This window comes from Mytilus californianus, unplaced genomic scaffold (genome assembly GCF_021869535.1).
Source record: "Mytilus californianus isolate M0D057914Y unplaced genomic scaffold, xbMytCali1.0.p SCAF_3, whole genome shotgun sequence".
Lineage (NCBI taxonomy): Eukaryota > Metazoa > Mollusca > Bivalvia > Mytilida > Mytilidae > Mytilus > Mytilus californianus.
Window position 1 is genome coordinate 71,638,018 of NW_026262679.1, and position 24,530 is coordinate 71,662,547.

A 24,530-nucleotide genomic window follows, 5' to 3' on the forward strand; every position below is an offset into this window, starting at 1 on the left:
CTTTGCCTTGGGTTCCGCGGCCTCCACCTCCGGGTCAGGTACTCTGAAAGAAAAACAAAAAGTGCATATTAGTTTCATATCGACCACACCGATGGAGGGGGGCACTGCAAGTCAGAAAAAATACTTATCTCTTGCTGTTTCCGGCCTCTGTGCCTTTGCCTTGGGTGATGCGGCCTCCACCTCCGGGTCAGGTACTCTGAAAGAAAAACAAAAAGTGCATATTAGTTTCATATCGACCACACCGATGGAGGGGGGCACTGCAAGTCAGAAAAAATACTTATCTCTTGCTGTTTCCGGCCTCTGTGCCTTTGCCTTGGGTTCCGCGGCCTCCACCTCCGGGTCAGGTACTCTGAAAGAAAAACAAAAAGTGCATATTAGTTTCATATCGACCACACCGATGGAGGGGGGCACTGCAAGTCAGAAAAAATACTTATCTCTTGCTGTTTCCGGCCTCTGTGCCTTTGCCTTGGGTGATGCGGCCTCCACCTCCAGGTCAGGTACTCTGAAAGAAAAACAAAAAGTGCATATTAGTTTCATATCGACCACACCGATGGAGGGGGGCACTGCAAGTCAGAAAAAATACTTATCTCTTGCTGTTTCCGGCCTCTGTGCCTTTGCCTTGGGTGATGCGGCCTCCACCTCCGGGTCAGGTACTCTGAAAGAAAAACAAAAAGTGCATATTAGTTTCATATAGACCACACCGATGGAGGGGGTCACTGCAAGTCAGAAAAAATACTTATCTCTTGCTGTTTCCGGCCTCTGTGCCTTTGCCTTGGGTGATGCGGCCTCCACCTCCGGGTCAGGTACTCTGAAAGAAAAACAAAAAGTGCATATTAGTTTCATATCGACCACACCGATGGAGGGGGGCACTGCAAGTCAGAAAAAATACTTATCTCGTTGCTGTTTCCTGCGTCTGTGCCTTTGCCTTGGGTTCCGCGGCAACTTATAAATGTTAATATCTATAAAACATCTCTAGAGATTACTTGTATCGAATCTTATGTAAAAATTCTGAATTTGGTCAAGGTCACTGTTATTTAACAGCTGAATGAAAATTGTAAATGTGCATCCTATAAGTACAAATATCAATCTCGAACCATATTTGACAAGGTCAGACGAAACCTGCCAGACAGACATGTACACCTGACAATCATTCCATACACCAAATATAGTGGCCCTATTGCTTATATGGGTAGTATCTTAGAAATAGACCAACCCATAAAAACTAAATACTGTCCAATGAAATTGAAGTCAAGGTCAGATGAAACCTGTCAGTCATACATGTATGCCTTACAATCATTTCAAATACCAAATATAGTTGACCTTTTGCTTATAGTATCTGAGATATGGACTTGACCACATAACTTTAACCTTGATCACGGAATAAGGTCGAGGTCAGGGAAACCTTACCCGACAGACATGTAGACTTTGCGAGGAACCCATATACCAAATAAGTTATCCAATTACTCATAATAAGCGAGTATTTCACTTAACAAAAAAACTAATTTTCTTTCAAGCAGTCACTGAACCATGAAAATGAGGTCAAGGACAATGGACATATGACAGAAGGAAACTTTGTAACATAAAGTATCTGCACACAAAGTCTGAAGCATCCAGGTCTTCTACCTTCTGAAATATAAAGCTTTAAACAAATAGTTTACACCATTGCCGCCACCACTGGATGTTTAATACCTATGTCTCACAAAAATAGCATTTTAATAATTTGGTGCATCCAAAGCACTTTTTATGTATCTCATCAGGAACGCTCAAATTCAATTATTTGAAAAATGGCCATGTATAAATACTTGATTTATATGAGTAAGGTGCTTACATTTTTTCAGAAACTATCTTAGTTCAACTTTGCCTGTTTGAAATGGAACCTAAAATAATAGACAAAATATAACAACAAATTATTTTGAATCTATGTGTATTGAACTTGTGACGCCTCTGTCTTTAAAAGTCACCCAAAGACATTTTTTAACAGAATGCCAATGGTTATCTCAATGATAGAATAAATTATAAATACAAGCTTATTTGAAAGTAAAGTCTTCATTTATAGCTAAATGTTTATGAAATCAATTTGTTTATTTAGTTCAAAAGGTGCCAATTTTGCTTATCCAATTAATAACTCTCATTTTTGTTTGCATATTCCTTGAGGTGTTTTTCATAAGAAGTTTTGTATAAGGTCCATAGAATTGTCTTATACTACCATAGCTAAAAATAACAAATTTGGAGGGTGAAAGTACTGAGAGTTTCTACAGTCCCTCAAGGGAAGAAGATTTTGACAAGAAATGCAGCTAGTCACATAATAGTAAGTGACAAAAAAAAATGTGAATTAAGGTTATATTTTTCAAAATATCACACATTAAAAACAAAATTTTTTTGTAAAAAATTATTATGCTTAAATAATTGCAAACAAAACAAGCTGTCAAATTGGCTCCACTCGTTTTCGAGTCACCACACTAATCTTGACTTTCATACTGTGTAACACTTAAAACTTGATATTTATACATAACATTACTAGACCATATGTTATTGATAAAGAAAGAATAAAACCTACCTTACATAAGTAACTTTCAAAACCCCCCCCAAAAAACCTGCAAAGTTTCTACTTGACGATTGCGGGAAAAGAAAAGTTAACTCTTACATGTACCGGAAGTGTGATTTCGGCGTGACTTTTTACCCCAATATACCCCAACATACCCCAATATACCTAAAAAAAAAACAGTTTAAACATAATTTGGAAGTTTAAAAAAAAAGTCGCACCCTTATGATTACCCTAGCTATGTCCCAGACAAAAACCATGAAAACTTTAATTATAACAAGTGGAAATTTTTAACTATAGATAATCTAACCAAAGTCATATCAACTGAGTTTTATCCATTTTAAAATAATATAAGTTTTATAATTTCTTGTCACACGGATGTGTTCAGTGTATTATACAGTAAATACGTGTACTCTCTTTCGGTAGTAGCTAAGGGTGTTAAAAATCACATATACCTTTTCTTGCTCTCTCTTTCTTTTACCACTGGACGTTAAGCAACCAACAATCAATCAATCAATCAATCTCTCCTTTTACCATTCTACCATTATTTTATTTAATAAACATTTATAAATATATTAACAAGGTAAATTATTTCTAAAATAAACGCATATATATTTTTGATGTGGTGACCCTGCAAATAGGGTTAATATCCAATAGAAGAAGATTAAAAGCTTATACATGCCTAGGTTGGGAACAAACCCCCTATATATGGTGATAATACCTGTATAGAGTGATTATCCTTATATAGAGGAACATATTTGTTTAGAATGGATTAAAAGCAGGAAGATTTTATTTTCTAGTATTATTGGGTAAAGTCTAAGGTATCAATTATTGCACTTTACTAAAAATTGTGACGCCCATGAGTTTTCTGAAGTGACAGAACTTGCAATCTATTGTGTACCATCTGAACACCTGATCAACAACAATAGGGACAGTTGACCTTTTAGTTTTATTTTAAATCTAACAATAGAAATCTGTTCATTGAGGCATAACTGAGTGGAACTGGAATTTACCTGATCATGGTCACAGTGAGCGAATTTCAATTATTCCTTAACTCTATATGGTCATAATAATGAATGGGAAAAATTGACATTAATAATTAATAATGATTATGGACTAAGTTTGAAAATAGATCAAAATAATACAGTGACACAAAACTCCCATTGAAAAGAAAATAAGTTAGAGTTTCCCTCCTCATGGAAATATTAAAAGCATTCCAAACAACATTATCAATAAACTTATTAAATTACATTAATTATTTAAATAAAAGAATAATAAAAAAAATAAGAATATGCAGTATGATAACCAAATGAGACAACACAAATGTCATCATAAGCCCATTCTGTAATTGAGTAAGCTTGGGATAGGCATCATGTACATAAAGTGACAGGGTTATAAACATGCTTGTGAATGCTCAACCCTCCCCTAACATGGAGCAGTGGTGTAACAGCACAACATATGAACAAAATATATAAATCAGTTGAAAAAGGATTGACTCAACAGATCGACACATTTTAACAACAACAAAAAAAAAAAAAAAACTAACAAAAGATTATAGAACCGAGCCATTAATCACCACATACGAAAAAATATGTAATGATTTGGATCAAGAAATAGTGGCATACTTCTTTTTTTTTTGGGTGATGATGGAAGATGAGGTTATAACCCTTCTTTTTTAATTTTATGATTGTTGTACTCTCTTTATTGTGATAAACACCAGTAAGATTTCTTGTTGTTTATCTGATACATTGTAAAGAAATAAAAAAAAATAATCATTTTAATAATTTGATAACAAAAAGGCAACAATATATAATATAGATCAATATCAACAGTTGAAATGTCAAATACAAAAGGTACTATTTAATGATTATTAAAAGTACATGCACACATGCAATATATACTTTTAAATCACAATTAACATGAACTTGTATAAACAAAATAAAGTTTTAGACTTCTATGTCATTTGGTCTCTGGTAGGGAGTTGTCTCATTGGCAATTATACCACATCTTATTTTTATAAGTATTACTAACATGAATTTGAAGCTGTTGCTTCTTATTGTCATATACCTGTATATGTATGAAATATTGTCCACTGGACATAAAGCATATACTCAATCAATCAATGACAATCAGTTAATAGATGGTGTTAAAATTAGAAATTAAAGTTTATTAGAAAATAACTTGTACAAACACTTCCTGAGAATGGTCAAAGATGTTAGATGCTTTTCCTATATTACATATTGGCATGGCTAGGAATGTGGTTGTTACTTGGTCAGTGAAGTAGCGAAACAGAATGGCATGAGACTTGTCACAGTTGTGGTTGTTGCTCTCATCAATGGCTATGGAAAACAGTTTAGACTGCAGGTCTCGGACAACCTCTTGATGAAGAGTAGGTGCAAGTGACTTCTTGATGATTTGTGTAGTCTTTGTACGGCTGCATGCAAACTTTGTAGCTATCTTGCTGTCTGTAAACAAGGCTTTACACAGCTTTGTGAAGCAGTCTGCAAGTAGAAAGGAGATGTTGTGCTGTGCTATGAAGTTGGACCACATGACCTCAGCTTTGATAATACCTGAAAAATTAAAAAAAAAAAAAAAAATAAATCTACAGCATTTTATGAATACATTTTAGCCTTCTAATAAACAACCATTGGTTAACAATCAAGTCATTAATGAAGGCTGTGTTAGGAATTTTACCTTTATGACTTAATCAGATTAACTAAGAAAACAATGCAATAAGTTGTATCAACACGTATAATTTAATTATCATGCAATTAAGAATTCAATAGTGGTTTACTAACAGATTAAATAATTAAAATACTGTAAATTCAAAAATTATTGCGTGCATTTATTATTGCGATTTTGTCATTTTGGACTAAAATGCGATTTTATTTTTTGCAATATTGAGAAAAATCCTGTTTAATTCATATAAAAATTTCAAAATGCGAGTTTAAACTATTGCGATTATAACCCTGTCGCATTTTTCGCAATAATAAAAACATTGCAATAATTTCTGAATTTACAGTATTTACTCAATTTTAGATGATTATTAAATGATCATAATCAAAATATTGTACATATATTATCACTTTAAATATGACTAAAGATATTATTTATCAACAGTTAATAATTGACATTTCACAAATTAAACTGATGAAAACTTGTAAATGTTTACATTATAACAAATAAAATCATATCATTAGAATCAAGACCAAAAGACAATTTGTCAACGTATATTTGTTCCGCTTAACAGAAGTTCCACTGGAAACTTTGTTATAAACAATGTCATAATATCTGTTCCTATTGGAACAAATGTTCTATACCATTTATTCCGTTAGGAACATTTACTGTAATATTTATTCCAGTGGAAATAATATTCCAGAATATTGTTTCCATTTGGAACTTATATTATGAAGGAACTTCTATTCCTCGACAAATTAACTATTTATATTTAATTTATTAAAAGAGAAAAAAGACTAAAACAGTTGTGCCATAGTTCTATAAAAATAGTTAATGATATATTCAAAATTTTACCTTCATCATTTGGTCGAACGAAGAAGTTAGTGACAGGCTTGCAATTGGTGGTGTTCTGTGTACTACTAGCATAATTAATTCATGCAAAGTTATCAAATTTTTCACAATTTTAGCATTTGTGCTAATTTTCAGACGGTTTTTGTCTAAAATGGAAGTGGCTGCACTTGTGTTCAGTCTTAATATTTAAATGTTGTATTTGATGATTAAACATATTAAACATATATAAAGGTGGAGACTGAACACGAATGCGGCCACTTACATTTTAGACAAAAACTGTCTGAAAAGTGACGTTTTATGGCATATCTGACAGATTTTTCATATCTAAGCTTGAATTTGAGTGTCTTTAATGACCAAATCAGTTTAAATCGTTTACTTAAACTAACTGAAACGACTGAAGTAGACACTCATGTGTTTAAAAAATGTCAAACATCTTTCATCAAATGTACTTCAAATTTTAGGCAAAAATTAGCCCTTACCGAACCTTCTCCTTTCTTGAAAAATCCTCAAAATTATAATATTTCTTAAATCTAGACAAAATAGTACCCACAAATATCAATTAAACTGCAGTACATGAGATATCTACAATAGTTTAGATCACTAAAATTTGATAATTTAGATTTGTTCTTAACAATGGAGCAATAAGTACTTTCTATTCACTATTTTTATCATTTTCACTGAGCCTATGGGCCAAGTGAGTTATAAATATTACTTTTGTTATCAGTCTTCTTCTGTTTTAAAGTTTTGAAAGATCTTCTCCTTTGAAACGACTGAACCAATTTCAAACAAGATTGGGATGAATAATCATTAAGGACTAACTTATGTAAAGTTTGTGTTTTGTATTCTGGCGTCATTCAACAAACATTGGTGATATGGCTACAAAAAGAAAATGATGATAAATTGCATTAATTGTCCTATATCTTGAAAACAGTTTTATTAATTTATATTGTAATCGGCCATGTATAATCCCTTTTGGTACATAATCTGCACACCTTTGTTTGCCACAGGAATTCAGGAAAAAACTTTTTGTCACTTGTTGAAAACATGTAGTAAAACTCTGTATTTTCAAGTCATGTGTGATTGTTTGCAGTAGTTACATTTGTTCCTGTTTTTCATGATCAAGTAGAAGTTGAAAATAGCTGTAAATGATTCTAGAACATAAGTGTTAAAATAAGCCAAAATTGTAAAAAAAAAGAACAACTAGAAAAGTTGTCTTTGTCATTAACGGAGATAGGAAAAGAATTTGTAAATCACAAACAAATAAGTTGAGAGTGTGATGAAATTCCATACTTAATAGATATTAATTTGACCTGTTGATACTATTTGTAATGCTTTTTTGTTATTTAATTTTTACTTATTCAGGGTTATATCTCGTCTATATACCAGCTTTGATAAGTGTTTGGTATGACTATAAATTTTCACTCCTTCGTACTTTGAACAACAAAATTATTTATTTTGTAAAAAATATTTCCGTTCTGCATTCAAACTGTACAACAAAATTATTTTCATTTCCCTTTGTATATAATTGTATTTGGCGGCTTTTTGTTCAAGGTTGTTGTTGTTTTTTTTTTAAATTGTTTAACATCTCACAGCGGTATACTACTGTTGCCTTTATTTATTCACCCCTTATTTTATTGATTTTGTATTTACATTGTATCATAGATCAAATTTATTCGTTCAGTGTATGTTCAATTGTGTTAATATGTCTTTTGATTCAGTTAAGCCATTTCAATTGATATTTTATAGTGTGTCTTTCTATGTTGTGATGTTACACTATTGTTTCAGATAAGGGTGAAGGTTGGTACCTATTAAAACATTTAAACCCGCTGCATTTGTTTGCGCCTGTCCTAAGTCAGGAATCTGATGTTCAGTAGTTGTCGTTTGTTGTTGTGGTTCTTAAGTGTTTCTTGTTTCTCGTTTTTTATATAGATTAGACCGTTGGTTTTTCCGTTTAAATGGTTTTACAGTAGTCATTTTTGGGGCCCTTTATAGCTTGCTGTTCGGTGTGAGCCAAGGCTCTGTGTTGAAGACCGTACTTTGACCTATAATGGTTTACTTTTACAAATTGTGACTTGGATGGAGAGTTGTCTCATTGGCACTTATACCACATCTTCTTATATCTAATTACAAGAAATACGACTTTGAAAGTAAAACAGTGCAGTTTTAGTAAGATACATTCAATTTTTTCATCACATTTATATGTGAAGAACCTTTAGCTAAAACAAAACACATGCAGTTGTATGAAACACCAAATCAGAACAAATGACTGTTAATGTTTTGTTGTTTATACATCGCTATGCAATGCTATGAAAAGAAATTTGTAATTATTCATTTGATTTTGATATTTATCAGTAAAAATTGGATATATCACAAGATTCTTTTATTAATTTTTCTAGTTTTTACCTATTATCTCAAAAACAATATTAGACGGGTAGAAACTTTAAACAGTAAAAAAAATCTGCAATGCAAGATATATTTTGACAGATGAGTGATTTAGTCTCTTAGAAGCCCCTTGATTTTAATTCTTGTTATAATTTTATTCTTACTTATTGGCATACCTGTCAACCTATGAAAATGAAAATGCAGGTCATGACCTGCATTGAAGAAGAAAATCTCAGGTCATAACGCGTACAAACTTTTTATGCCCCTGCCATAGCGGAGGGGGCAGTAAGTTTAATCCTTGTCCGTCTGTACGTCCGTACGTCTGTACGTCCCAAAATTGGTTTCCGTTCTCTAACTTAAGTTTGCCTCATCCAAATGTTATCAAACTTTACACAATGCTTATTACCACAAAACACAGATCAAGTTTGAATTTTGGTAGCGTCACTTTAACGTTGTAGAGTTATGCCCCTTTATAAATAGTTAAATTGCAAAATTTTTCATTCTGTTCTCTACCTTAAGTTTGCCTCAACCAAATATTATGATACTTATACACAATGCTTATTACCACAATCCACAGATCAAGTTTGAATTTTGGTGGCGTCACTTTTACTGTTCTAGAGTTATGCCCCTTTACAAATGGAAAAATTGCTAAATTTTTCATTTTTTTTCTAAAAATATCAATGATGTCATTGTTCAAGTAATTTTTAAAATTGGAGTTATCTTCCTTTGTCCATGATTATAGTTGAATCAACTACAATCAATGCCTTATACAATGCAATGTTTAATTTTGCCTTCCACTGATAAAACACAGATCAAGTTGAATTTGGGTAGTGTTACTTTAACAATTATTGAGTTATGCCCCTTTATAAATCAAAAAATTGCAAAATTTTTAGTTTCCATTCTGTAACTTAAGTTTGCCCCAACCAAACATGAAACCTATACACAAGACTTATTACCACAAAACTAATATCAAGTACAAATTTGGGTAGTGTCACTTTTATTGTTCTTGAGTTATGTCCCTTTATAATGTTGTATGCAAGCGGGGGCATCATCTGTGTCCATGGGGACACATTCTCCATTTATTTTTATGTATTTCCACATGTACAAGATGTAGCATGGTGAAATCATTATGAATATAAGTGCACATGACAACAGATAATTACTTTTTAAAAGAGTCATTTACCCTAAGAAATGTAGGTCAAGGTGTGAATTGATGGCTGCTTAACTTCCAGCAGCAAATACTAGGGTATTACATGCTAATTCAGATGCTAACACCATTCTTTGTTCTTACTGCTCAATGCTGCAAGTTGGCAAAGAAGCAGCATCAACCAATTTTATATACATATGTACTTACAAAGTATTATTTAATTTAGATTTGTTGTAGATTTAAAAATCTCCTTGTTTATGCTATCAGAACCATAGCAATCAATGTTCAGTTGGTCAAGACCAATTTTATTTTTTTTCAGGCATTTTGAATCCACTTGATAGTCCCCACCACATGAGAGCAGACGACAATTGCCAGTTCGGAGAGGGTGTAGTGTTAGATAAACCTGTGAAGACTGGCAAGGGATCTTTTGCTAATGTTGGTCTTCTAAAGGTAAATCTATTACATATATTATATATTTAAACAGTATGTAAAGAATGGGTCAGAATGAAACTACATGTCATAAAAAATGCTTGGATACAAATTCTGAAACCTTCCTTATATTATCTATGAAACTGAGGATAATATGAATCCAGAAGTCTCAACTATCATTTTCAAGTTTTAAGTTTTCAGTGTTATCAATATTAAATTACATAATTGCCAAAATTGCCATATTTGTTGTTTGAAACTAGTAATATTCAAACAAACATGATATATTGTACTTTTTGTTTCACAAACATGATATATTGTACTTTTTGTTTCAAAGCAGCAGCTGCATAATTAGAACAATACAGTATTTAAAAACTTCAGAAAACTAAAACACTGCCTCAAATGAAAAACATATATCTAATTGATGTTCACCAGTACAAAACATGACTAGATCAATCAGATACACAATTCTGGTTTTATCTAGTGCAAAATTTGAGTTGTCTCCCCTTGATTGTTTTTACATAAGCTCCTCTCGAGTCGAACTTCAGTTGAGTTGAAATATTATAACTCTTGCGGTTTCAAGATAACTCCAGTCAACTGTATTTGAGAATTTCATATGTTTATTTCACTTTTTTGTAAATCTACATGTCATAAAAAATGCTTGGATACAATGCACAAATTCTGAAACTTTCCTTATATTATAAATGAAACTGATGATAATATGAATCCAAAAGTCTCAACTATCATTTTCAAGTTTTAAGTTTTCAGCGTTATCAATATTAAATTACATAATTGTCAAAATTGCCATATTTGTTGTATAGTTGCAACAACTACAGCAAGATTAGGTTTAAATAATTTGGTTCCAAGATAACACTTAAATGTTGAGCTTCACCAAAAAGCCTAGAATTGTATGAATCACACAACAGACAAGTAATGTTGATCATACAAACTGTGTTTATATGTTTACAGAAAGAAGTACAGATAGATAAACATATACAACCAGGAATAAGAGTTACAGTCAAATTATCTGACCAAGATCCAGGTAAAATTTATTCCATATTCTAGTTGTTCAATTTCCTTATTAATTCCAAAATATCAACTGCTATCATGTACAACCATCATCACGACCTACTTTGAGTTTTTATTATAATTTGCAAAGTTCATCACAATTACCGGTAAGTCCATGAAACAGAACATCTTCTTTTAAATTGAGGATAAGAAATGTTAACTATTACATAAAATGTAATTTCCAGACAGTTTGCACATAGCAACATACGTGTAATAATCATTTTATTTTAAAAAGTGATTCATGAGTTTTACATTTGCACCATACAGTTTTTCTATTACAATTTGCAGATTTGACATTTCAGGTCAACATTTCTTTAATAACTTGTTAAAATGAATAATTATTCCCTTGAACTAATGCAGTCAATGATAACAAAGTATTGTTTTATTTATAGAGAAAAAGAAATGGAAAGGCATAGTTGTATCACCATCTACACCACAGAAAGAAGCTGATTTGTACTGGGGATACAATGTCAGATTAGCCAGTAGTGTAGGTGTCGTGTTTACTGAGTGTCCATATAAATCTGGTTATGATCTGACCATTGGTACTTCAGAAAAGGGATCACATATAGATACATTTACAACATGGGAAAATCTATTTAACTATATTTAAGATGTGTCTTTAAGTAGAAGTATAATTTCTAATTCTTCAGTACAAACTATGGTAATTTGGTATCAGCTATTTTCATCCTCACTGTGCTGTCTAATTATCAGCAATTTTTACATTTCCCTTTGATCTTACTGCCATATATTTTCAAGATCATGGACAGGACTTGATACTCGAAAATATTAGGCAATGCCAAAATGTATAAGTACAGCAACGTCACATGTTCGTGTCCATCCGCTTCAATTTATCAATGAAATGCACACGACTTCATTCATACAACCCAACAGCTATCCAAACATTTTGTATGCGAAAAAGTAGTTTTACTTATTATTTCATTTTACTTCATATTCTCAAGCAAAAAAAAATACGTTTAAGAGAAATTGCTGATAAAAAGAATAATGGCATTTTATTTTTTGCTACCGACTTCATCAACTTGTCCTAACGAGCTCGCTTGATATTCTTGCTGATGAAGTCATTATTAAAAACAAAAATGCCATTATTCTATATATAGAAAGTCATTCTATTCAATGACCTAGACAAAAAAGCAAAGATCCAATGTAGATGTGCTACTGGTTATAACATTGAATGCTAAAATATATGTTAACGAAATTTGTTATACTTTACGTTAAAATGCCAGATTTTGATTGGCTAATATGAGGGAGATTATTATACCCTGGCTTTAAAAAAGTGGGGTTATACCCACGCTTTAAAAAAAGTGGGAGTATACTGTTTTGCCTCTGTCTGTCTGTCCATTCATCTGTCCGTCCATCCATCGTCAGTCCGTCAGTCTGTCCATCCGTCCCATGAAAATTTTTCGTCGCACATTTTTCAGGAACTACAATACAAGGATTTCTGAAATTTGGTTTCAGGTTTTATATAAGTCAGCTATACCGTGTGATGTGTTTTCAGATTCATCACTCAACAACTTCCTGTTTACTAAACACTTGTATCATTTTACACATGATAGCGAAGTTGAAAATTTTCGGCACATTTTTCTCAGGAACTACAATACAAGGATTTCTGAAATTTGGTTTCAGGTTTATACAAGTCGGCTATACAGTGTGATGTGTTTTCAGATTCATCACTCAACAACTTCCTGTTTACTGAAATATTTGGGCAGGGGTATCATCAGTGAGCAGTAGCTCGCAGTTTAACTTGTTTACTCTATTTCAATTTTTGAAAATAATCCTCCCATTCAGACAAATCAAAATTGATAATATAAAGGACAATGAATAGAATTTACATCAATAATTTTAAAGAAAATGCTCAATTGCTATATTTTGGCCTCCGAGCTTTTTCATAGACTGTCAAAATAAAAGATACAAGATCCCGGATTCGAGTCCCGGTTGAGACATGCGATTTTGCAAGTAGAATCATGCTCTCCGGTTACACATGTCTTCTGTTTAGATTATAGATATTTAACCACATCAATTTTATGTGTATTAAACTGGTCACATGACAACTAAACAATCTCTCCAAGGACTTTTGTAAAGAAGATGTCTTATTTCTAAGATGTTTGGTTATGTTAAGAGTTTGATCACCATATTGCCATTTAGATATATTGTATTTTAGCAAGAGTTTCTGTCGTTTAGGTCTTTTGGTTGGATAGCTCTCATGTTTCCTTTCAAAATTTTGTCATTATAATTGCAGCTCATCATATCAAATTACATTTGTTTATTTTTGTTTTTTTTTCATTTTTATCAATCTAAGATATGGAGCAGATTGTTCAGTTTTTATCAATCTAAGATATGGAGCAGATTGTTCAGTTTTTATCAATCTAAGAGGAACATGGAGCAGATTGTTCAGTTTTTATCAATCTAAGAGGAACATGGAGCAGATTGTTCAGTTATATAGGTTTTTTAAACTTACTTTTTGACAATTTGTAACATCTGTTTTCAGACATGCACTAGTAGTATTTGGTGGTGTTAAAGGTTTAGAGGCAAGTTTAGATGCAGATGAAGCCCTGAATGTAGATTATCCCAGCTTGTTGTTCCAACATTACCACAACACCTGCCCGTGTCAAGGAAGTCGCACCATCAGAATTGAAGTGAGTTATAGAGAAAGAAAAATTGTAAACAGATATTTTTGTTTACAGAATGCAGTTTAAGTTTAAAATTTTTTTTTTAATTGAAAAATAGAAGGCTTTAAAGTTATCATTCAAACGTAAAAGATTTAAAATATTCAATTATTATTATGTTAAAGAGAGTATACTAATAGTAAAGTAGGTTCTTGCTTTAGGGTAGAGTTTTACAATAAAAAATTGTTTTTTATGCCACCGCCGTAGCGGAGGGGGCATTAAGTTTTACCCTTGTCCGTCTGTATGTACGTATGTCCCAAAATTGGTTTCCGTTCTCTAACTTTAGTTTGCCTCAACCCAATATTATGAAACTTATACACAATGTTTATTACCACAAAACACAGATCATGTTTGAATTTTGGTGGCGTCACTTTTACCGTTCTAGAGTTATGCCCCTTTACAAATGGAAAAATTGCTGAATTTATCGTTTCCGTTCTCTAACTTTAGTTTGCCTCAACCAAATGTTATGAAACTTATACACAGTGCTTATTACCACAAAACACAGATCAAATTTGAATTGGTGGCGTCACTTTAACCGTTCTAGAGTTATGCCACTTTATAAATTGAAAAATTGCAAAATTTTTATTTTCTTCTAAATATTAAGTAATTTTTAAATAGGAGTTATCTTCCTTTGTCCATGATTATAGTTGAATCAACTACAATCAATGCTTTATACAATGCAATGTTTAATTTTGACTTCCACTGATAAAACACAGATCAAGTTGAATTTGGGTAGTGTCACTTTAACCATTATTGAGTTATGCCCCTTTATAAATCGAAAGATTGCAAAATTTTTAGTTTCCATTCTGTTACTTAAGTTTGCCCCAACCAAACATTATGAAACCTATACACAATATTCATTACCACAAAACTAAGATCAAGTACAAATTTTTTGTTTCTGTTTTCTAACTTTAGTTTGCCTCAACCAAATGTTATGAGACTTATACACAATGCTTATTACTACATAATACAGATTGAGTACGAAATTTGGTGGCAATACTTTTACCATTCTTGAGGTACCTCCCTTTATAAACACAAAAATTGCTGAATTTTTCGTTTCCGTTCTCTAACTTTAGTTTGTCTCAACCAAATGTTATAAAACTTATACACAACCATTCTAGAGTTATGCGTGTTTACAAATAGAAAAATTGCTGAATTTTTAGTTTCTGTTCTCTACTTAAGTTAGCCTCAACCAAATGTTATGAGACTTACACACAATGCTTATCACCACAAAACTCAGATCAAGTTCAAATTTGGGTAGCGTCACTTTTACCATTCTTGAGTTATGTCCCTTTATAACTATATGATATGCAAGCGGGGGCATCATCTGTGTCCACATGTGGACACTATCCACATGTATGTTTAAATATACTTTTCACTTTTTGGTCTTTTGGAAAATGTTGTTTGTGCTGTATTTAGACCCCTCTACCAAGAAATTTGTTTTACATTCACACGTATAAAAAATGCGGTTTTTATCCAATGCAATCATAGGTTTGAATGTTGTTTTCAATTTAGACTTGTTTATCAAAAGATATATATACAGCTAGTCTTAAAATTCACATATCAGACACTCAACACTATTTGATTAACATCTTAAAAGTTAAAATGAAAAGAAAAATTTGTATCATCATAATCTGGCACAGTAGCAGTACCCTTTAAGGAAGACATCATTAATCCTAATTTGTTATTCATTAAGCAATGAGTTAATGAAGGATTTTTCAAGTTATTGCCAAAAAATAAATTATAAAAATCTAAGCACTGTATAAAACATCAGTGATTTCCCACACTTTTTTCAAATATACAAAGAACTCATCGTAAAGCTTTTTTAACAGTCATATTTGGTGTTCAACAGTCTCACTGGTCATATGTATTTTATGGTTTGATTTGTAAATCAATATTTGTAACTTCAGTAACAAATTAAAAGGCAAAGACTATTTATTTCTTGAGAAATGATGTGAAAACATTGATGTTGTAGACTGTTTGTATACTGTAAACCAACTTGATTTTGTGGATACTTTCTTTCGAGCCATCTTCACGGTGATTTATGTTCCCTATTTTGTAATTTTCTTGAAGTCTTTATAAAAAAGAAGACCTAAGTTTTACAAATTGGTTACAATTTATATTTGCGTTTTTTTTTTTCTACCTGAGAAAGAAGTAACAATTAATTGCTCACAAAAATAAATTATTTTCGTGGATAATTTATTTCACGTTTAGCCCTTTTCAACAGACTTTGCCGCAATTTATTTTTTCAAGTTTTTTTTATTTTCTTGATGAATTTATATTGGGGGAGACCCAAGTGTCACATTTTTTCTAACGATTTATATTCACTATTTTTTATCTTTTCATGAAAATAAATTGCTTGCGAAAATTAGTTGGTTTACTGTATTCTATTTATAAACAAATGATACATACTAAGCACTCTATGTTTATATTTTAGGTTGGTTGACTTAATGTCCTGGAATGATTCAATACCAAGTAAGGGAAAAACACAACAACTTAAGTATGTAAAGAATAAGTTTGGCAGAGCAAGTTTGGTCCTTGGAGGTTACCGTTACAGTGCTAAGACCAAACGAAACAACAGAATTTACTGGCGTTGTACAATTGCATCCTGTAAAGCAACAGTTAACACACATGAGGGTCATTTGGTCAAAGTTGGCACACCATATAACCATCCAGCCTACCAGACAGGGTGGTTCAAAATGTAACTATGCAATGTTTTGTTACTTAATTTTGAATATATACTGTAAATTCAGAAATTAATGTGTGCATTTATTATTGCAAATCCTTGACCTTAATATTTTTCTTCACTTATTACATCTTTGTATGCCTTAGATTTGTTGTGTTTGGGTTGAACTTGTCAGTGTCAGGGAATAGGGATAAGAAAACTATTTTTTTTCATGTTTCACATCTTGATTATGTCTATGAATTTGATATAGTGATTAAACTTGCCTTTGTATCTTTAATTGACAATTATTATTTATTTAAGCAATTGATTTATTTGATTACATATACATGTATACATGCATATATGCAACTTAGTTTAAAAAATTTTGTACTATGGCAGTTACTATAGGAGCTCTTAATTGCAGGGGACTGTCAGAAGAAGTAAAACGCAGAGATATTTTTGATTGATGTAATAAAAAATATGATATAACTATTTTATGCGATACACATTGCACAAAAGAAAGAGAAAATAAATGGAGAAATGAATGGGGATACCAAGCCTATTTTAGCTCGTTTACCGGACACAGCAGGGGAGTTGCTATACTTCTAAATAATAAATTCAAAGTTATTGTTCATAAAGATTACAAACATAAAGAGGGAAACTATCTAATTTTGGATATGACCATTCATGAGTATCGAATAACTTTAGCTGGTATATATGGCCCAAATGATGATAATCCAGGTTTTTTCTCAGAAGTACAGGAGGTAATCTCAAATATTCAAAATTCTTCAATCATTATAGCGGGAGACTGGAATGTAGTTCAAGATTATGAAATTGATACAATTAATTATAAAACAAAAAATAATGTCAAAGTGCACTCTAAACTTATAGAAATAAAGAACTCCTTAGACTTGGTGGATGTTTGGAGAGCAAATAACCCAGACAAGAAAAGATATACATGGAGAGGCCCGGAACATAAACAAAGTCGTTTAGACTATTTTTTGATATCCACTGATTTTGAATCCTTAGTAAATAAATCTGATATAGATATTAGCTATCGTTCTGGCCATTCTCCTGTTTCTCTCAGTTTAAAATTTTATAACCAAGAAAGGGGGAGGGATACTTGGAAATTCAATAATAGCTTACTACATGATACTTATTATGTGGCTGAGATTAAAAAGTGTATATCAGACACTGTTAATCAATATAACCTATCAAATACAGATACGGGGGAAGAAACAGAATTATCTGTAGACCCCCATATATTTTGGGAGTTATTAAAATGTACAATAAGAGGGAAAACTATCTCTTATACTTCATATTTAAAAAATAAAAGTCAAAGGGAAGAATCTGAACTTGAACAACAATTAAACATTTTGCAAAATAGATATGACCTACACCCAGATCAGGAACTAAAAACTGAAATTCAAAACATAGAGGAGAGTTTAAAAACATTAAGAGAAAAAAAAATAAATGGTATAATTGCAAGGGCAAAAGCAAAATGGGAAGCAGAAGGAGAAAAATGTACAAACTACTTTTGTAATTTAGAAAAAAGACATTACAATGAAAAAATTATTCCTAAAGTTATCAACGAAAATGGAGATGAAATCTTTGATCAATTCAAAATATTGGAAGAACAGAGAAAATTCTATAAAAATTTGTACTCATCTAAAAATGCATTTTGTAAAATGGAACATGAAAATATGTTTTTCAACAAAAATAACTCTTTTATCAATTGTCTATCGGAAGAACAAATGTTAGAAGCTGAGGGAAAATTATCAACTCAAGAATGTCTGAATGCTTTAAAAAACATGAAAAATAATAAATCACCAGGGGTAGATGGGTACACAGCAGAGTTTAATAAATTTTTCTGGAATGACCTTAAGTTCTATTTACTTAATTCCTTTAATTATAGCTTTGAAGAAGGCTCTTTATCAATTTCGCAAAGACAAGGCATTGTTACATGCATCCCAAAAGAAGGGAAATCTAAGTTTTATTTAAAAAACTGGCGTCCTATCACCCTTTTAAATGTTGATATGAAAATATGTTCCACATCTATTGCAAATAGAATTAAACCCTTGCTCAAACATATTATTAGTGAAACACAGTTAGGATTTATTAAAGGTAGATACATTGGGGAATGTACAAGACTTATTTTTGACTTAATAGAAAGAACTGAAGAAGAAAATATACCTGGACTTTTACTGCTTTTAGATTTTGAAAAAGCATTTGATACGCTTGAATGGTCATTCATAAATAAAGCACTTGAATTCTTAGGTTTTGGTCCTGATTTCTGTATTGGGTAAAATCTTTATATTTCAATATCGAAAGTTGTATCATAAATAATGGTCATTGCTCTAGCTTCTTTAATGTAGAAAGAGGGGTTCGTCAAGGGGATCCTTTATCCCCTAACCTTTTTATACTGGCTTTGGAACTGATGAGTGCAGCAATGAAAAATAACCCAGATATTAATGGTATTAAGATAGACAACTCTGAATATTTGCTTAGTCAATATGCAGATGACTCAACCTTAACTTTAGATGATGATGAAAAGTCGTTAGAACAATCTCTATAAATTTTAGAAAAGTTCTCTGAGTGTTCTGGTTTACAAGCAAACTTAGAAAAAACAGAAGCCATTTGGATTGGGTCAAAAGCACATTCAAAAGAAATATTTCACCAAGGAGAAAGATTAAACTGGAATCAGACAGGGAAATTTAAACTCTTAGGTATAAACTATGATCTTTTTGCTGTCGACAAGACTGCCTATAATTTTGAAGAGAAAATTGAAAAGATAAATGCATTATTAAATACTTGGATTTACCAAGATCTTTCATACCTAGGAAAAATTACAGTCATAAAGTCTTTAGCATTGCCAATTCTCATTCAGTCATTAACAATATTGCCAAATCCCTCTTTTGAAAATTTTAAGAAAATTGAAAATATTTTTTTTAAGTTTCTATGGAATGGTAAACCAGATAAAATCAAAAGAAATGTTCTAATTGGATTATATGATACTGGTGTGCTAAAGATGCCTCATATTGAATCCTTCTGTTATGCACTGAAAATGACATGGATCTATAAATTATTGGACCCTTTCAATCTTTCTCCTTGGAAAATTCTTTTCAATGATAAATATAGAAAATATGGTGCAGATAAAATATGGATGATGAATAAGTATAGTATTAAACAAATTTCAATATATTTTAATAGATTTTGGAAGTACATCCTTCTTAAATGGGCCAAACTGAGGAATGCTGCCCATGACCAAAATGACTTTATAGGCCAACCTATTTGGTTTAATGCACTTTTAAAAATAGATAATAAAACTATTTTCTATGAAAAATGGTGTGAGGCAGGAATATTTTTTGTCAATGATTTACTGAATGAGAACAATGAATTTCTCTCTTTTAATCAATTTAAAGAAACATACGACATTGATACAAATTTTCTTCAATTCTATGGTATATATCATATGATCCCAAGTAGTTGGAAGGACCACATCAAAAACTGTGAAAAGAAAATCAACATTACTTGCGATAATTTAGACTATTTAAAAACAAATCAGAAATCATGCCCATATTTTTATAAATTATTTGTGTCTACTTATCATGAAAACCCCATAAAATCACAAAATAAATGGAAAGTAATTTTGCAAAGGAAATAGGTCACTGGGATCTTTTCTATATGCATCCTTTCAAGTGTTCTTTGAGTAATAAACTGATCATTTTTCAATACAAAATTCTGCACAGAATTTTATGCACAAATGATCTGCTATACAAGTGTAAACTTAAAGAAACGCACCTATGCAGTTTTTGCAATGAAACAAAAGAGACAATAGAACATATTTTTTGGGAATGTTACATTGTCAAAAATTTTTGGCTTCAACTAGTTGATACATTACATTCAGATAGCAATTATGAGCTTCTAATATCAAAACAAAACATCCTCTTGGGATCAGATATTATAGATATCTCTGGAAATTTTTTCACTGTTCTCATGAAGTACTATATTTATTCTTGTAGATTGAGCTCACTGTTACCTTGTGTAAAGCTTGCACTAAAGAAATTGAAAAATTATTATATTATTGAAAAACTTTCTTCCACCTTTCACAGTTCTCCTGCAATAGGTGAAAAAATAGAAAAAAAATGGGAACCATTTCAACAATTAATTTTATGATACAAGAAAGATAACTCATACTTAACTGAAAATAAATGTGTAACACAACTGGATGCACATCACAATTGGACAGTGGTTAGTGTGCATCCTATAGATATTATATATATGTATGTAAGAATTAAATGTGTGTTACTATGTTATGATAATAAGAGTTAACATACAGTTTTTTATATGATTTCCAGATATTGTCGGGAAGAGAAAATAACAGCAAAATACAAATGTATGTCATTATATATATAATTTTCTTTATGAGTACATGTACGAATAGAATAACTATGTTGCATCAATAATAATAATAATCTTTTAATATCAATTTAATCATATATGAATATAAGTTAATGATTTTTTTGTTTTTTTTTTTGTATGGGGAGGGGGATAATATAAGCGCTGACACTGGCAGGTCAAAACAAATAAACATGTATTGTATTCTTCTTTGATAGAAAAAATGCATATAATTATTGTATGAGATGAAGAAATACAAAATAAAGAATTATAAAAAAAAATCCTTGACCTCTGGATAAGATATGATATCCAATTAATGTGATTGCCAAAATTTAATGATGGAACATCATTACTGAAATTATGAATGCTAGTTTTTATTATTGCGAACCAGAAATTGTTGCATTTTTTGCATTGATATAAACATTGCAATAATTTCTGAATTTACAGTAGTGTTTTTTATATCAACATATAGTGTTTCATTTTTGTCTCGCCTTGACGGAGTCAAAAAGCGAGACATAGGTATGCTGTTTCCCACGTCGGCAGCGTCAACAATGTATTTTTTGTGATGAGGTCTAGTTCATGGTGAACCACTAGTGGTAGGTCAATGATATTTGGTATGCAGTTGTATTAGCATTGGCACATCTCATTACCATGGAGATTATTTGGCCCCGCCCCCTCAGTCAAGGTCTATTGACTTTTAAACTTTGCTTAGTTTACATGTATTAGTTTGTGATTAGGACAGTTTATGGGGAACCACTAGTGGTAGGTCAATGATATTTGGTATGCAGTTGTATTAACATTGGCACCACATCTCAGTACCATGGAGATTATTTAGCCCTGCTCCCTCAGTCAAGGTCTATTGACTTTGAAACTTTGCTTAGTTTACATGTATTAGTTTGTGATTAGGACAGTTTATGGGGAACCACTAGTGGTAGGTCAATGATATTTGGTATGCAGTTGTATAAGTATTGGCATATCTCATTTCCATGGAGATTATTTGGCCCTGCCCCCTCATTCATGGTCTATTGACTTTGAAACTTTTGCTTAGTTTTCATGTATTAGTTTGTGATTAGGTCAGTTTAAGGGTAACTGTTAGTGGTAGGTCAATGATAATTGGTATGCAGTTGTATAAGCATTAGCACATCTCATTTCCATGGAGAATATTTTATCCTTACCCCTCAGTCATGGTCTATTGACTTTGAAACTTTTGCTTAGTTTACATGTATTGGTTTGTGATTAGGTCAGTTCAAGATGAACCACTAATGCTAAGTGAATGATATTCGGTATGCAAATGTATTGGCATTTGCAAGTTTCATTTCCATGGAGATTATATAACCCCACCCCCTAATTATGGTTCATTGACTTTGAAACTTTTACATAGTTTACAAGTTAATGTTTGTGTTTAGGTTTGTTTAAAGGGAACGACTTATGAAAAGTCAATGGTATTTGGTTTGCAGTTGTATTAGCATTGGCACATCTCATTTCCATGGAGATTGTTTAGCCCTGTACCTTCAGTCATGGTTCATTGACTTTGAATATTTGCATAACTTACATGTTAAAGTATTGCTATTTTACATTTCATAATAAACCAATTATCTTTGAAAACTGGATTAAGAGTGGTATAATATACTTAAATGATATTCTAGATGACACTATGTCATTATCAGAAAAATATATTTTAAACAATAAAGTGTAAGGTAAACTGGATTGCAGAATTTCATATATTGAAACAAGCTTTTCCACAAAATTGGATTCACATAGTTAAACAAGAAAATTCTGTTCAAAGTACAGTAAATGTCAAGAGAAATAAGATCACATGGAAATATCGTTATTTTGAGACTACATGTTTTTCAAATAAAATGTTATATGATTCGCTAGTGAATAGTAAAAAAGAACCGTCAGTAGGGATAAACAGGTGGCCTAAAATTCTACCAATGCAAGAAGCTCCAAATATGAATTCACTATATAACTTTATTTTTAAATATTTAACTGAAAATAAATTAAAAATATTCAGATGGAAATTACTACAGTTTATTGTACCAACAAAAAAGCTTTTATTACAATGGAAAATAACTAATAATAATATGTGTAATTTTTGTAACATAGAAGAAGACTATGATCACTGTTTTTTCAATTGTTCTTATTTGACAAGATTTTGGCAGCAAACTTACGACCTCTTAAAAAGGAGTGATATAGATTTTTTAATAAAACTAGAACACCTGATATTTGGATACAAAATCACAGACAACAAATATTACTCAATAAATTTTTTTAATTACAATACTTAGTTTTTCAATATATAAGTCATACTATGTATCTGAGCAGAAAACAAAAAAACATAGACGTCTACAGAATTTTTGTCAATGAATACACTAAGAGAGTAGACACCAATATTAATGGACACAAGACAATAAGTCCAATGTTACTAACAATTAAAAGGAACATATTCAATGAATAATATTTCTAGTATTGTTATTATAATGTTTTGTAAAGAAAATGTATGTCAATTAATCTAATCAGCTGACTATTCCCTGGGTAGTCAGTGGATCATAACAGGGTACGTCAAGAGAAGCTTGGAATCTTGATGATTTATGTAACAAGCAATATTTGATGAATAAAATTATTATGTTGTTTAAAAAAAAAAATGTATTGCTATTTTAATTTCAACATTTGCATTTTCAAAATAACAAATAGGCGAGACATATATCTGTGTTAACAGTTTATTATATAATTTTTATATTTCCGTTTATTAATTAAATATGAAAATGTGGAGATGTGGTATAATTGCCTATGAGGCAACAATATATCACATAAGGACAAGGATGTACACAACTTTTTATCAAAAAATTATCCATTGTTTAAAAAATATTATTTGCAAACTGGCCATTTTTGTTTTTGATGCATATTTTTTATGTCATTGGATAGTTGTCTCATTGAGGTAGATGCATTCTCCTTTTATTAATGATCAATGATGTACAACTTTTCACTCATTTATATAATTTCAAATGATTTGATGAGCGAAGTTCATAAGGTTTTGTTTCATTAGTTGTTTTTATTACATTGTTTTAGTTTTTTTACATTTCAATAGTTATTTTTTACATTGTAATAGTTTTACTTTGTATAGTTTTACATTGTTATAGTTTTACATGCAATAGTTTTACTTTGTAATAGTTTTACATTGTAATTATAAGTTTTACATTGTAATAGTTTTAGTTGCAATAGTTTTACTTTGTAATAGTTTTACATTGTAAAAAGTTTTATTTTTTGTTTACATTGTTACAATAATAGTTTTACATTGTAATAATTTTTTTTGAGTTAAATAGGTTTTTTTTTACATTGTAATCCTTTTTTTTTTACATTATATTATTAAAAATAATTTTTTCATTACTTGTATCTTGCAGCAATGAACCACCAGAACTGTCCTGTGACAGTCAGCAAAGTGAAAATAAATCTATGTCAGAAGAATTTATAACAGCGGGTCAAGAGACTCAAGATGAAAGTGTTCCACTTCACTTGGAATGTGAGAAAGTGTTTTCAGTAGACAGTGATGACGAACAAGGTACAACAGGTTTGAGATCATGAGTTTGATGTATCATTAAGAATCTCAAATTTGATCTATTGAGGTCTATCCCTCTGGATCTTATGGTGTGTTTAGCCTTTAAAAAATGGCTGAAACCAATTTAAACTTCTCTT

The 24,530-nt window shown here is 31.1% G+C and overlaps 1 protein-coding gene across 1 annotated transcript; it reads left to right on the top strand.

Moving 5' to 3' along the window:
- The first annotated feature begins 9,920 nt into the window (after positions 1-9,920).
- LOC127735009 (putative methyltransferase C9orf114 homolog) lies at positions 9,921-24,356 on the top strand. Its single transcript, XM_052245080.1, has 6 exons — positions 9,921-10,049; positions 10,995-11,067; positions 11,486-11,580; positions 13,597-13,744; positions 16,212-16,475; positions 24,239-24,356. The coding sequence occupies exons 1-4, from the start codon at positions 9,951-9,953 to the stop codon at positions 13,624-13,626; spliced, it is 297 nt and encodes a 98-aa protein (XP_052101040.1). The 5' UTR covers positions 9,921-9,950; the 3' UTR covers positions 13,627-13,744; positions 16,212-16,475; positions 24,239-24,356.
- The last annotated feature ends 174 nt before the right edge of the window (positions 24,357-24,530 follow it).